A 13,243-nucleotide genomic window follows, 5' to 3' on the forward strand; every position below is an offset into this window, starting at 1 on the left:
TAAAATAACTCTCATAGGCCTATCAACGTAATAATTTTACTAAGAAATGACCACGATGTTGCTTGCACCGATGTACATCTGAGCACTTTGGACGGATGGTCAATAGATCAGGAATGTTGAGTTTAATCCATTGAAGAAAAAATATATATTACGTTCAACAACGACCTCGACTGTATCATTTAGAGATAAGACATCAACATCACTCAATGATACAGTTTATTTTCAGACATCAACATCACTCAATGGTACAGTTTATTTTCAGACATCAACATCACTCAATGATACAGTTTATTTTCAGTGTTAACGTTTACTCTAAACAGGAGGGCGTGATAAAAGTTTCTCGGTGAAATTATTATTTTGGTTCCTTTGATCATATTTGATTCATTGACAGTTGATTCAATCTTTCCGCAGCAGATATCCAGAGAACTGAGACCACACACCACCTCGCAGTGGGGCGTTTGGGATACCATACGTCTTCCTCACCAGAACGTGGTCTCCCACTTTGAGAGGGATGATGACACTCATGGTCTTGGAGCTGTAATAGTGTCCAATGGTCAGCACAGACTTTCGTACTCCCTGGCTCTCCAGAAAGAACTCTGAGGAACCATGGCCCGTGGTCTCAAGTTGGCATTTCATCAGATAAAGACCTAAAGCAAAACACATAATACATATTATGTAGTATGTTCACACCAATAATATAAATACAGTTGTCATTTATCTAATAACTTTGGACCGCATTCATGGTCTAGTGGATAGAGCATCTGCCCGGAGAGCGGAAGGTCGGGGGTTCGATTCCGCGAACATAAAGCCGCGTCATACCAAAAGACGTTAAAAGATGGCACTTGTTGTTACCCTGCCTTGCGCTCGGCATTAAGGGGCTAAAATAAGGACTGGTCGGCTCGAAGTCAGTATACTGTGTCTTAGTAGGCTATTCATGTAAAACTTCGGCATGGTAAATACCTATAAAACAATTTATGGTATCTCATATCTTCCCGAGGCAAGGAAGTTAACTGACTATAAATGTCCAGTTTCCACCCTTGCCGAACTAGGCTGGAATTATGGTCCACAGTAACCTATGCTTGTCGTAGGTGACGACTAAAACAGATAGTGTGGCAAGGCTCGTGGACTTGGCTGATTGCCTGTCATTTGGTCATTGAGTCATTCCAGGCCACTGGAATATCACTGACTGTGGCATTCACAAAACATTCACTCACAAATGTCCTCCCCAGCCTGTAATCCTCTGTAAGTGCAGAACAGATTGATGAATATGAAACTAAACACATGTTGGCTCCCAAATGATTACATCTATAACATTAGCTACAAATTTGCCTAAAGAGAATTTACAGTTATTACAGTACAGAGTTAACAAGCGGAGTACTTTGAAGCTGGACCCTGTTTCACCAAGCAATCTCAGTGTTATGGTTCCTTTACCATGTTTACATCTTAAAATAAACTGCAGGTCGTAAGGCCAGGTTCACACAGTGCCGATTATGGCTGCCGTTTGAGATCAGACAGCGCTACGACACGAAAAGTGGAAAAATCATATTACTATCCTCAATGATCTGGAATACCCTATCATTGTCTGAACCCAGTCGTATACGTCCGTAACAGAGTCCTACCGAGGTCCAAAGAGGTCGGCCAAACACTCCCGACAGTATGATGCGTCCCGTAACATTCGGAAAACTCATCCGATTTTGTCTAGTCGGATTACAATCGTGACTATGTCGTGATAGATTCTGCTGCATCGGATCAAAATCGTAACAATGCCCTGTGTTGTCTGGACGGTGTCCTGTGGATCGGGACGCTGTCGTAGTGAACGGGCATGAATTGTTCATTGCCGTTTCTTGTCGAATTGAGTCCATATTGCGTCCAGATCTTGCCGAATGCGAACCGTCTTTGTCGGTTCACTGTCCGGTCACTGTCTGAACTCTGTCGGATCGCATTCGGGAGAATCGGAACGCTGTCGGGACAGATTCGCAGAACAAACCGCAGGCCTTGGGCCTCCGGGCCGATATCTATTTCGAAGTCTTAATTCTATTTGGTTTGATACATCAACAGTCGACTTTCACATTACGCTAAGCTTTACTAAGACTCAAAAATGGCAATGACCATAGCAGAATAAGTTGTTCAAAGAACAAATAAATGAGCAGGTAGTCTACAAAATGCTTACGGATTCTGATAGAGGTCAGTCTTTCGGTGCACTTTTTAACCGTTCTTTAACGGGCGTCCTAAATTGTAGGCAACATTATACAAATGAACAATCGTCTCTCTCACGGAGGCACGCGCGCACGCACACACGCAAGCACATACATGCGAATATGATACATAAGTTGGTACAACACCTGCAATTGGAACATGGAATACCCCGGATGATGGGTTATATCCGGAACCCACGTTTGCCTCTACTTTGCTGAATACGATGGTACTTTGAAGTCCGTACGTCTTGTCACTTGGCAGTTCTGCCCTGAAGTACACCAATGGACCTGGAAACAAATCGAAACGGAAACACAGAAACACATAAGTAATGGTAAAAATGGCATGCATCTGTTGCCTTATTATAAACATGATTGATTCAGTTAACATGATGAAGTTGTATTGTTATTGTTATGAAATTCCAAGATGTTTCTTGTCTTTGATGGCGTTGAAGTAAAACGGCATTGGTAAATAAAATCGTCGATCATTCAACGATTCCCTTGATAGAAGTCCAAATTTCAGTTTATTCTTATTTGATTTTTAGGTACACCATAAAATAACATTTTCTTTATCATCAAAAATATTACTTAAATCGAATTGAGCGAAGAATTATTTCTTTTTTTTGTCTATAACGCTTCTCTATAAAACAACTATAAAATTTCCAAACGTCTCGCACAACAAACATTGGGTTGACAAGATGAATCTTATTACTTTCTATGCATGTTCTAACTAACTTGAGACTATGTTTGCAAAGGGGGATATCGATGATCTTATGCCTCAAATAACATGCTATAAAGTGTACGTATGTGGTAAATTGTTATTTTCAGAGCAGAAAGTGATATCTTATAGCTACGTGTATTTATTTGGCTTCTTTAAACGGGTCAAATAATCTGTATATGTCACATAAACTAATATTGTCAAAGAGGTGATATTCACATTATTTTCAAGAGATAATTCATTCGGCAAAAAGTTCATTTTATCGTTCGGGTTCACGTCAAAGCTTAAACAAACTAAACCCCTTCAGGGTGAATGTTTCAGAAGGTTAATATTGATGTTTACACACATCACAGACATACGTGGAAGCTAATTTTCTTAGAGAATCGAATTCTCTGGGTAACTGTCCAAAAGTTAGACTTCAGACCTTTACAACAAACACCAATAAATGAATCAATATTATATAATAGAGTATTTTTCAAGGGAAATTCCAAATGTAAACTTTTTTTGTGCGCGGTGGGTGGTGATTTATAGATCATTCTCATTACAAAACATGAACTCAGATCGATTATCTACGCGTTAAATCTCTAAGAGATAAATCAAACAAAATGCAGACTAGAGACAGCAGAAATTAACTATATGATGTATGCATTCATTTTATAGATCAACAAATAAACATATATTCCTTCCCTAATGTAATAATCACGACAAACGTTAACTTCAATCAATAATCTGTATCAGTCAAATCTTACCTCTTCCCTGTACCTGCAACCCTGCAAAGCTCACAACAATGCAAAGGCACATGCAGAAACTGAACTTCATCTTGTCCGTGATGCGGCAGACAGACTGATCGAATAGTTACTCCACTGTCGTGTATAGCTTCCTACGAGACTCGGTTTGTTTTTTAGCTCACCTTGCAGATTGTCATATATAACTGCTGCCCTTCAGCCACACTTTCCTAGCTACTTTTTCTGACATCTGACTCTTAAGTACATGCCAATAGTATGACCTGTTATGTCAGTACCACATCAGGAACAATATTTTCACGCCGAAAGAATTAGTTTCAGAAGACTGGGCCTAATATTACAGATATTCCATCATTGTTTCCGCAATAGAATATATAAATAGGCTATTCACTGAGGCAGATCCTTGGGCCAAACAGATGCATAACTTAAGGATAAGTTTATCCATTTTGGTTATGTGCAACATTCATACAAATAAATTGTACTAACCATATCAATATGTCAGGCGAGGTGAGCTACAACCAGATGCCAGACCAGGATTATTCTAAATGGATCATTTTCTGCCACAGCCGGCTGGGCCATGTTCTATTTTCAACAGGAGTCACACACACTGTTGTCCATTTTATGTTCTCCCAACCAGAAAACGACCCGGGATAAAAACACACAAAACATTAGGTTGTGATTGTAGTCAGTTCAGTGGATAATGTTAATCGATATCCTTGTCCTGATTATACGAGAAGAGTTGTCACATGATTAATTGAATAAACATAAAAAAAAAAATACATGCTGTCCACAAGTGCAAAATAAATTTTAACTAAAAATAATAATATCGATTAAAGTCGTATGGCATTTGCATACATTTTTGTCTCTTTGAAAAAAAAGATCACGAATCTAGGTAATCGGAATATGTTCTTACCCATTACTATGGCAATCAAAAAGGATAAACACTCTATAATTGATGAACCCTGTTTTGAAAATATTTTACTTATATATGAATATCAAATGCTTACATTAAACAATGTATAAAACGCTTTTGTACAACACAAATTACGAGGGTTGGTCCATACGTTCTAAGCCTGACTAACATTCAACTATAGGCCATAAGAAAGTGAACAAGTCAATGTCGTAAATTATTTAAGTAGTTAATTGCAAGTGTATTTGATCATATGAGGCCGTTTGTATATTAGGGTCAGCCTGTTGACCGTGATACAAATGGACACAGAAATGGAAAAGAACGAGTACAAACAACAATCACCAACGTATATTCGGACCCCATGGTACCGCGGCATTCATCGTATCGCGGCATTTGTGATTTCCGATAGTTCACGCGGGACACGCCTCTTAGCGGCTGTCTATTAATGCAAATCGGTAACCAGGAAGTGCTCACTTCGTAACAATTTCAATTTCCTCGGAATGTTCCGTCTGTTGTAAGTAAGGAGTTATTAATCCGTTGATACATATTTCTGGCATCTGTTGTAATATTGCCTTACCCCCATCTATCAGTGGCCAACGATATAACCCGCAGTTCCCCAAGTAAACTTTCTCTATCGACCTGAACTAGATCATCTGCATATTCATGGCGACTAATGAGGTAACGGAAGTTACGTAGTCCGCACATTTTTTCCCGCTCGGTGCCCACAATCTATTGGGAGATCATAAGGGCCATAATGCCAAACTTAGAAATACGTTTTTCACTAGTAACCAAAAGATAAATACATACTTTGGGCACACTAGGAGTGCTTATTATATATCTATTGTTGACTTTTAACATTTTTCCATTTTGTGACAAATTATTGTCATCCAATTTTTTTTAAACAATCTTAAAATATCATTTCTGAAATTTTGTTGTTGACTTATAAAAATATTTTTCTCTTACTTTTCGGTAAAAATGCATTGAATACCTATTGCTGATAACACATTTAGAATTTTACTTGTGCTGTCTTTGCACTTGTCTGGACAAATCAATTATGTCTGGCATGATCATACCAAGTGGTTGGTAGAATTATGTCCTCTTTTTGTCCAATTCAAACCTCCATACACAACTTTTCTCTGTACCGCGATACGATGGAGTTCTCTCCCTTGTGAAACAGAGCGCGAGGCCCGGCTTTTACTCGGAGCTAATAATGTAAATAATTAATTTTTATCAGTAAAATATGCATTGTTTGATAAAATGAATGATATCTGATACAGAGAACACGAATAATCATAAAGGTTAGTGTGTGCATTTTGTTCCGTTTAGTGTACATGACAAGTACCGCGATACCCCGAGGTTGCAGGCTATTCCCAAAGAAATTCATGACTGCATGTCACAAGTGTATTTGGGATAAGAGCCCCAGCTATACCACTGTTAAACGTTGGGCAGTTATGTTTAAGGTTTGGAAGACAGGCCTTGATGATGACCCTAGGTCTGGATTCAATCAAGGAGATAGAAAAACGTATACTGTCAGATAGACGTCTCACCATTTGTGAACTTGTGGAAGACACAGGTCTATGCCATGAAACTTTTATTCATTAACATTTACAGATTAATAAAATATCAGCTAGTTGGGTCCCAAGAGTTTCTAAATTCTGATCTAAAAAAACCTGACATTAAAGAGGATCTAGTCAAATTCAAGAAGAGATTAGTAGCGGGTGATGAAACATGGGTCTACCACTATGACCAGAGTCAAAAGTCAATCCATGGAATGGTAGTATTCCGGCACCAAAGAAATTCATGTCTTCAAGATACGTGAAGAAAGTAATGATCATTGTATTCTGGGATGCAAATAGTGTGATCCTCGTTGATTACTTAGAAAGTCAAAAGACGATTATTGGTGCCAACTGTGCTGATTTGCTTCATCGAAGATATGAAAACTGAAAGTTGCACACATATACCACCAGAAAAGACAACAGGGTTTGGCTTGTGTCCATCATCATATAGGAGTGTGCATTACTGTACCCAGTGCACAAGACGGTGTGTATACATGTATGCTCTCCTTTCAAAATGAAATATTGTATCTGCACATTGAATCTATATTCATGTAATAAGTTAAAATTTAAATTTATGTTAGTTACATCTGTTGTTGGTAAAAAGCGTAACCTGCTCATCACAGTGTTGAGTGTCACATTGGGAGCCTCACTGTGCAACGGGTAACAAATCTCTTCATTGAGAAAACAGAAACATCATCGCCCAATAGAAAATATAAATACGCAAAAGGAGCAATTAGATACAAGCTGGAATTTTTTACATACATCTTCAAAATACATTCAATATCATTAACTCAATAATTAATTACTCACTTAAATATGATTATATGACGACTTCCATCAACAATCTTATCATCTATATCTCACCCCTCCCTTGTACCTGCAACAGAGTCCATGAACTCACAACAATGCAAAGACACATGCAGAAACTGAACTTCATCATGTCTATAGTGCGGCAACAGACTGATCAAATCATTGTATCACCGCTTTGTATAGCTCCATGGACACTACATCTCGTTAGGAAATGACAGATACTGTCGAAGCTCACCTTGCTACTTGATTACTTGCTAAAATAGAACAGCCATCCATGTTTGTTTTTGTTGATTTAAAATACTTACTATTAAGTAAACGGTATATATTTTGATTATAATTAATTAGAAATAATTAGAACTTTCCTACCATTTTATGGTGAAATTGTATTCCTGATGGCAACCAGCAGGCGTCATTCGTCGCCAATCACGACAGCAACCGAACATCAACCCAACAAAAATCTTGGTCCACACGTCCCTCGTAACTATCTGTAATATTCAAAACACAGAATTCTAAAATATTTCTTTTGACGGATGCCACTAGTGGGGCAGGATACGCTCCCCTTTTCGTGATTTCCTTGTATCATCACTATTCAATAGTGGTTCATAGTCACCTGCTAATGATATAGTCGGAATTGTACAAACGAAAGGATTTCTGGCTTGTATTTCTGAGGTTACAGATCTTATTTTAAAGGTTACAGTGTCTGGCTTTCCCTATAATGACATTTGTTGTGGATGGATATTTGTTTAATAGACAGTCCACATATACTATGACGTCATTGTTCTAGTTGAAATGGGTTCCAGATGGAGCCTTCATTTTGTTTGGAAACAGCTGGTAATCCGACAGGAGAATATGGTTGATGCTGAATGAGTACAAAGCCACACTCTTGGATTGTAGCATTGTCCTTTTTGAAGAGCACACTCTTACCCATCTTCTTCCGTCTCTTTGGTGTAATTCAATCCCATATTTGCCTCATAGGTCAGGCATAATATGCACCGTTTATTGTCTAACTTTATGGAAGATAGTCCACCATGATGACAACCCTCGGCATCTCAGGAATCTTGTTGGCTGGAAGTTGTGAGCCATTTAGGTTTCATCAATAGTCACATATAGTTGCAAGAACCTTTATGGGTGGCTTCAAACAGAGTCAGATTTTCACAAGACCTGTGCCTTGGGCGTGTTTTATCAGAGTGTGTGAGTTAAGATGTATAGTCATACGAGACTCGGTTTGGTTTTTTAGCTCACCTTGCAGAGGCTACTTACTGAGGCAGATCCTTTGGCCAAACAGAAGCTTAGTTTTATCCATTTTGGTTCTGTGCAACATTCATAAAAATACAATGTACTAACCATATCAATATGTCAGGCGAGGAGAGCTACAACCAGATGTCAGACCAGGATTATTCTAAATGGATGATTTTCTGCCACAGCCGTCATGTTCTATTTTGAACAGGAGTCACATACACCGTTGTCCAATTATATTCTCCCAACCAGAAAACGGTCCGGGGTAAAAAACACACAAAACATTAGGTTGTGATTGTAGTCAGTTCAGTGGATAATGTTAATCGATATCCTTGTCCATATTATCCGAGAAGAGTTGTCACATGATAAATTGAATAAACATAAAAACAAATACATGCTGTCTACAAGTGCAAAATAAATATTAACTAAAAATAATAAGATCGGTTAAAGTCGTATGGCATTTGCATACATGTCTATCTCTTTGAAAAAAAGATCACGAATCTAGGTAATCGGAATATGTTCTTACCCATTACTATGGCAATCAAAAAGGATAAACACTCTATAATTGATGAACCCAGTTTTGGAAATATTTTACTTATATATGAATATCAAACGCTTACATTAAACAATTATGTATAAAACGCTTTTGTACAACACAAAGTACGAGGGTTGGTCCATAAGTTCTAAGCCTGACTAACATTCAACTATGGGCCATGAGAAAGTGAACAAGTCAATGTAGTAAAATATTTAAAGGGGCACTGATCTAACGCAATTCCCCGGACTGGTTGTTGCCTTTGTTATTGGTTTTTTTCCCGTGAGTACCCGGATGATACGCAACGAAACTGAGCGTGACCAGAGACTGGTCTACCGTCTGCAAGGACAGCTAAATAAACTTGGAGGCTGGAGGCAATATTTGTTTTACGCATTTTGTGCATAAACACTGATTGGTTTACTGTGATATATAAAGATTTCGACAAAGGGAGCATGTTAATTAATTTCTTCAGCCTAAACAAACAGACAAAAAGAACGGCGGAGCTCATCGGATGTCGTCACTTGGAAATACCCCTGATGATTATAGTTTAATAGTAAAAAAAGTATCCATGCAGTGAAAGCATTTTCGGATTTCGGATTGCATCGATGATACGATTACTACTCCCTTTTTGTCATCCACGTTTTCTCGTATAACCCTACACTTGTGTATTTGTCATCATTCACATGATGCTCAGTTAATGAATCTATTACAGGTACAATTAGTGGTAACACCACTTAGATTACCTGACAAAGGTTCCCATTTGGCATTTATTGTGTCTGGGGTATTTATTCAATCTAAATCCAGGTTTGAAGTGAGGTGAAATGTGTGTTATGTAATATGCACGAGGCAGCCCAGCAAGAGATGAATGATCAGATGATTTACTTTTTTTTGTAAATCAACGGATCGTTCCTAGTCATCAAAGGATTAACAGAAAATACGTTGACTGATTAATCACTGTTATCTTGCACAGTGGATATGTCAAAAGTGAGTGTTTACATGTCTAAGTTTACTAAAACAAAGGGAATACACTCATATCATGGCATACGTGAAGTGCCGATGTAAAAAGAACATACTTTGTTGAAAGGGTTAACTGATAATACGTTGATTGATTGATCATTGGTATCTATCACTCAATGGATTTTTTAGGAACCGTGGACGTTATGAAAATAGTTGTCACGTGGCCTTTCTCAGCCGACCCTTGAGACTTGACACCTATGTGAAACACCTGAAACAATCCAAGTGATCAACGGACACCGGTTATAATATCCCGAAACGATATATATCTTTTAGAATATTTGACTGTTACAGAGACACGTGACATCGAATAAATTTCATTGTATAGCTGCAGACGAGTGGGATATTATTCCTTTGTGTGGATATTCACGGATACATTCCTCGAATAAGGAAGCTGCCTAAAATTTATACACATAAATTTGGTAGGTTGTAATTATGGTATTTGCATTTTGCTTTCCTTCATTTGAACCGATTCGTTCTTGTTTTTCTACGTCTTGGTTGGGAAATTCTTCAATGCGCGATAGACGTTGTTTTCACAGGTCTTTTCCTTTGTAAGCGTGTATATATTACCGTCAATTTGTAAAATGTGATTCTCTCCTGGCGAGATTCAGACCTGGCGCCAACCGACGTCCACCTGTTTCCTAAACTAAAAGAACACCTACATGGAAAGCGCTATGACGACAACGGTGAAAAAAGTGTCTCGATATGAGAAGTGTAGTGAAAAGCAGCGAGATTATGTTGAAAAATAAAATTAAAAAATCCACACTTCCACAATTGTTGGTTTTGTTTTTTAGGCTTAGCACTTTTTGACCAGCCCTCATATCATCGTGTTATCGATGTTTTACAGTATTAATAATGGCATACCTTTTTAAGTTTACAATATTGCGTTTCAGCATATTTTTCATTGTTTTGAGCGTTCCTCGTTATTATCTCGTGCGGGACAGGTCGTGAATGCCCAACACTCAAGATTAACGTCATCAATGAATGAATATCAATGTCCCTTTCTAATAACACATGTCGCTGATGAAAGCTGTATTCTGTTTCAAGCGTGAGCTCAACTTATGATAAATGTATTCAGAGTCAGAAGGATTTAACACTTAAAGTTTTCAATCCTTGCCTCTGTCGTCAAACATAGTTGGGACAAACACATGTAGGATCCTTCTGTTAGTCACAGAAATGTGAACTGTTTTATCTTTTAAAATCGTATGTGATAATGCATAGACAAAGGGAACAGATGCATCATGACTTCTTTTGAGGAATAGACAATTTTACACACAAAAAAGTGTTTATCTATTTAATCTACATGTAACTTGGTGGTAAAGCCGACAGTTTCCAGACATTGGTACAGTGCCTTAAGCCCGTTATTTCTGGTCCTCATTTGGGATAAGGTTTGAATATTGCAAACGGAGGGCTTCATAGGTTTTTGTCTTGAAAGTTTGATAAGTTACTAGTATTATATGAAAACATTTTTTCAACTCATCACTGCTAAACTACATTTAAAGCATATCTGGTTCTCTTTTATTCATGCCTGCTCTATCTTGAATCCACATTTCAGTTCATGTACACTTGGATTTGACCTAACTGTTTGTTATTTTCCCATTCAAGTGAATCATTTTAAATGTTTTCGGAAAACGTATCGCCAGCGGCGCTTGAATCCGCATCGTATAATTTGTGGACACATGACAGACTGGCATGGGGAATAACAATGAAATATTTGCAATGTTTGTAGGATCCATAAAAATATTGTGGATACCGTTATTGGTAGTTTGTAGTTATTGGTAGTTAGATAAGCCTTTGATGGGAAATATATATATCCTTGCTAAAGGCTCTAGATTTCCTTAAAACCCCATGCCTTTCGGCTAAGGCGACTTACGGGTTCGGGTGATCAGGCTCGCTGATTTGGCTGATGCAAGTCATCGTATCCAAGTTGCGTAGATCGAAGCTCATGATGTCAATCACTGGATTATTTACAGACCGCCGTGATATAGTTGGACTATTACTTAGTGCGGCGTAAAACAACAAACAAATCCTATAATAACTATCAGTATGCTTATTTAACGTGCTAGCAATTGATGAAACACCGTTTAGGATCCCTAGAAATTGTAAAGAGCCTTGCACTGTGCATTGTAAAAAGCACTTCATGACGGAGCTTGCTGCACGTGCAATAGCTGCAGAGAACGCACAGCATATATAAACACAACAAAGGGGTTTTTTTGGCGTTTGTACATGTTTCCAACAAAACAAGATCAAAACGTTTTTTCTAAGTTTAAGAGTATTCAAGTATTTACAGAGAAAGTTGGAGTGAGTTTTAAGTCAGAGCACAAGCTCCAAGCTGTCGGATTAGGATTACCTCGACCAATATTTATATTTTATAACTATAAGTCATCGTATAAGTTCATAAGTCGGTTTACTATCTCTATTCAGGTAGACGTTTAACTTGTACTTTGCATTATAGTCTAATGTTACATAGGTGCTCAAACCACCCAATCACAATATAACCATTTTTTCTAGCATCATTTTGTAAACCTAAGAATTGTAAATTGGGAGCATTTGACTTGCACTGTGTTATGTGGCAGTGGAGACTGTAGTAGACAAATGTAATAAGAGCAGTTGTCAGTGACAGCAAAATATTGAAGTGCTTGTAAAATTTCAAGTGCAGTCGTGGCCAGATTTTTACGGCAGTCGACTGCAGCGAGTAAATTAGAGCTTGCATTATTTATAAGGCCTCTTAGTTATTGCTACTGCCACTTACTTGACCCCTTCAATTGCCTTGTTTAATTGTAAACCTAAAACTTGGTGCTTCAACATAAATTATGGATTAGTCATTAATCTTGTGTGGCCTTTTACTGATTTGACAATTTATCTCTGTACGTACGGATGTCTGAGTCAACATTTTCGATTCAACTTTGATATCACGTCCAAACACCGTGATCTGAATTAAATTTTATGAAAGTTGTACATTTATTTCAGAGCTACTTTTTCCAGTGTTTATTTCACCCCCATTGCTTACAGTGTACACGTATAATGTTAAAGTATGTTTGTTGTGTAACGCCGCACTGAGCAATATTCAAGCTATATGAGGGCAGTAAATAATCGAGTCTGGACCAGACGATTATGTAATTGACATCGTGAGCATCAATCCACGCTATTGGGATACGACGACATGCATCAACCAAGTCAGCGAGACTGACCACCCTATCCCGTTAATGGCCTCTTATGAGAAGACTTTTACGCTATACAGTAAACTACGGTTATAAAGAACTCAAAGGGGCCACTCATTTAAGTGGTTATATCCGTAGATCGTCATAGTGAGTGGGTGAGTTGGGTTTAACGCCGCTTTTAACATTATTCCAGTCATATCGCGGCGTGTCAGCGTAATGTGGGAGGAAAGCCCGAAGTGATGCAGGTCTCATACATTTACCACTTCGGTGAAACCCACGAGCACGGGTATGGTGCTGACAAACCTAGAAACATAATTGGGGCGAACCGGGATTCGAACCCACAATCATAGGTTTCTGGCGTGCAGTTCGTC

General features: G+C 38.2%; 1 protein-coding gene across 2 annotated transcripts; it reads right to left on the reverse strand.

Annotated features, from left to right (window-relative positions):
- Window positions 1–255: 255 nt before the first annotated feature.
- On the reverse strand, window positions 256–7,061 carry LOC139466105 (multimerin-1-like). Of its 2 annotated transcripts, none has more exons than XM_071248122.1 (3): window positions 6,984–7,061; window positions 2,343–2,483; window positions 256–647 (listed from the first exon to the last, which is right to left on the reverse strand). In XM_071248122.1, exons 1-3 carry the CDS (start codon window positions 7,057–7,059, stop codon window positions 397–399), a joined length of 468 nt encoding a protein of 155 aa, XP_071104223.1. In that variant the 5' UTR covers window positions 7,060–7,061; the 3' UTR covers window positions 256–396. The 2 variants fall into 2 exon arrangements, with proteins under 2 accessions (XP_071104223.1, XP_071104224.1); XM_071248123.1 differs by lacking the exon at window positions 6,984–7,061 and adding an exon at window positions 3,660–3,967.
- Window positions 7,062–13,243: the final 6,182 nt, after the last annotated feature.

Source organism: Haliotis cracherodii, unplaced genomic scaffold (assembly GCF_022045235.1).
Source record: "Haliotis cracherodii isolate W230 unplaced genomic scaffold, xgHalCrac1.p SCAF_18, whole genome shotgun sequence".
Classification (NCBI taxonomy): domain Eukaryota; kingdom Metazoa; phylum Mollusca; class Gastropoda; order Lepetellida; family Haliotidae; genus Haliotis; species Haliotis cracherodii.

Excerpts from the sequence above, each read along its gene's own strand:
- LOC139466105 (XM_071248122.1), bottom strand. The coding sequence starts at position 7,059 with ATGATGAAGTTCAGTTTCTGCATGTGTCTTTGCATTGTTGTGAGTTCA. Across the intron at positions 2,484-6,983 it reads GTTGCAGGTACAAGGGAGGG|GTCCATTGGTGTACTTCAGG; the intron begins GTGAGATATAGA and ends ATTTGTTTCCAG. Across the intron at positions 648-2,342 it reads ATTCCATGTTCCAATTGCAG|GTCTTTATCTGATGAAATGC; the intron begins GTGTTGTACCAA and ends GTTTTGCTTTAG.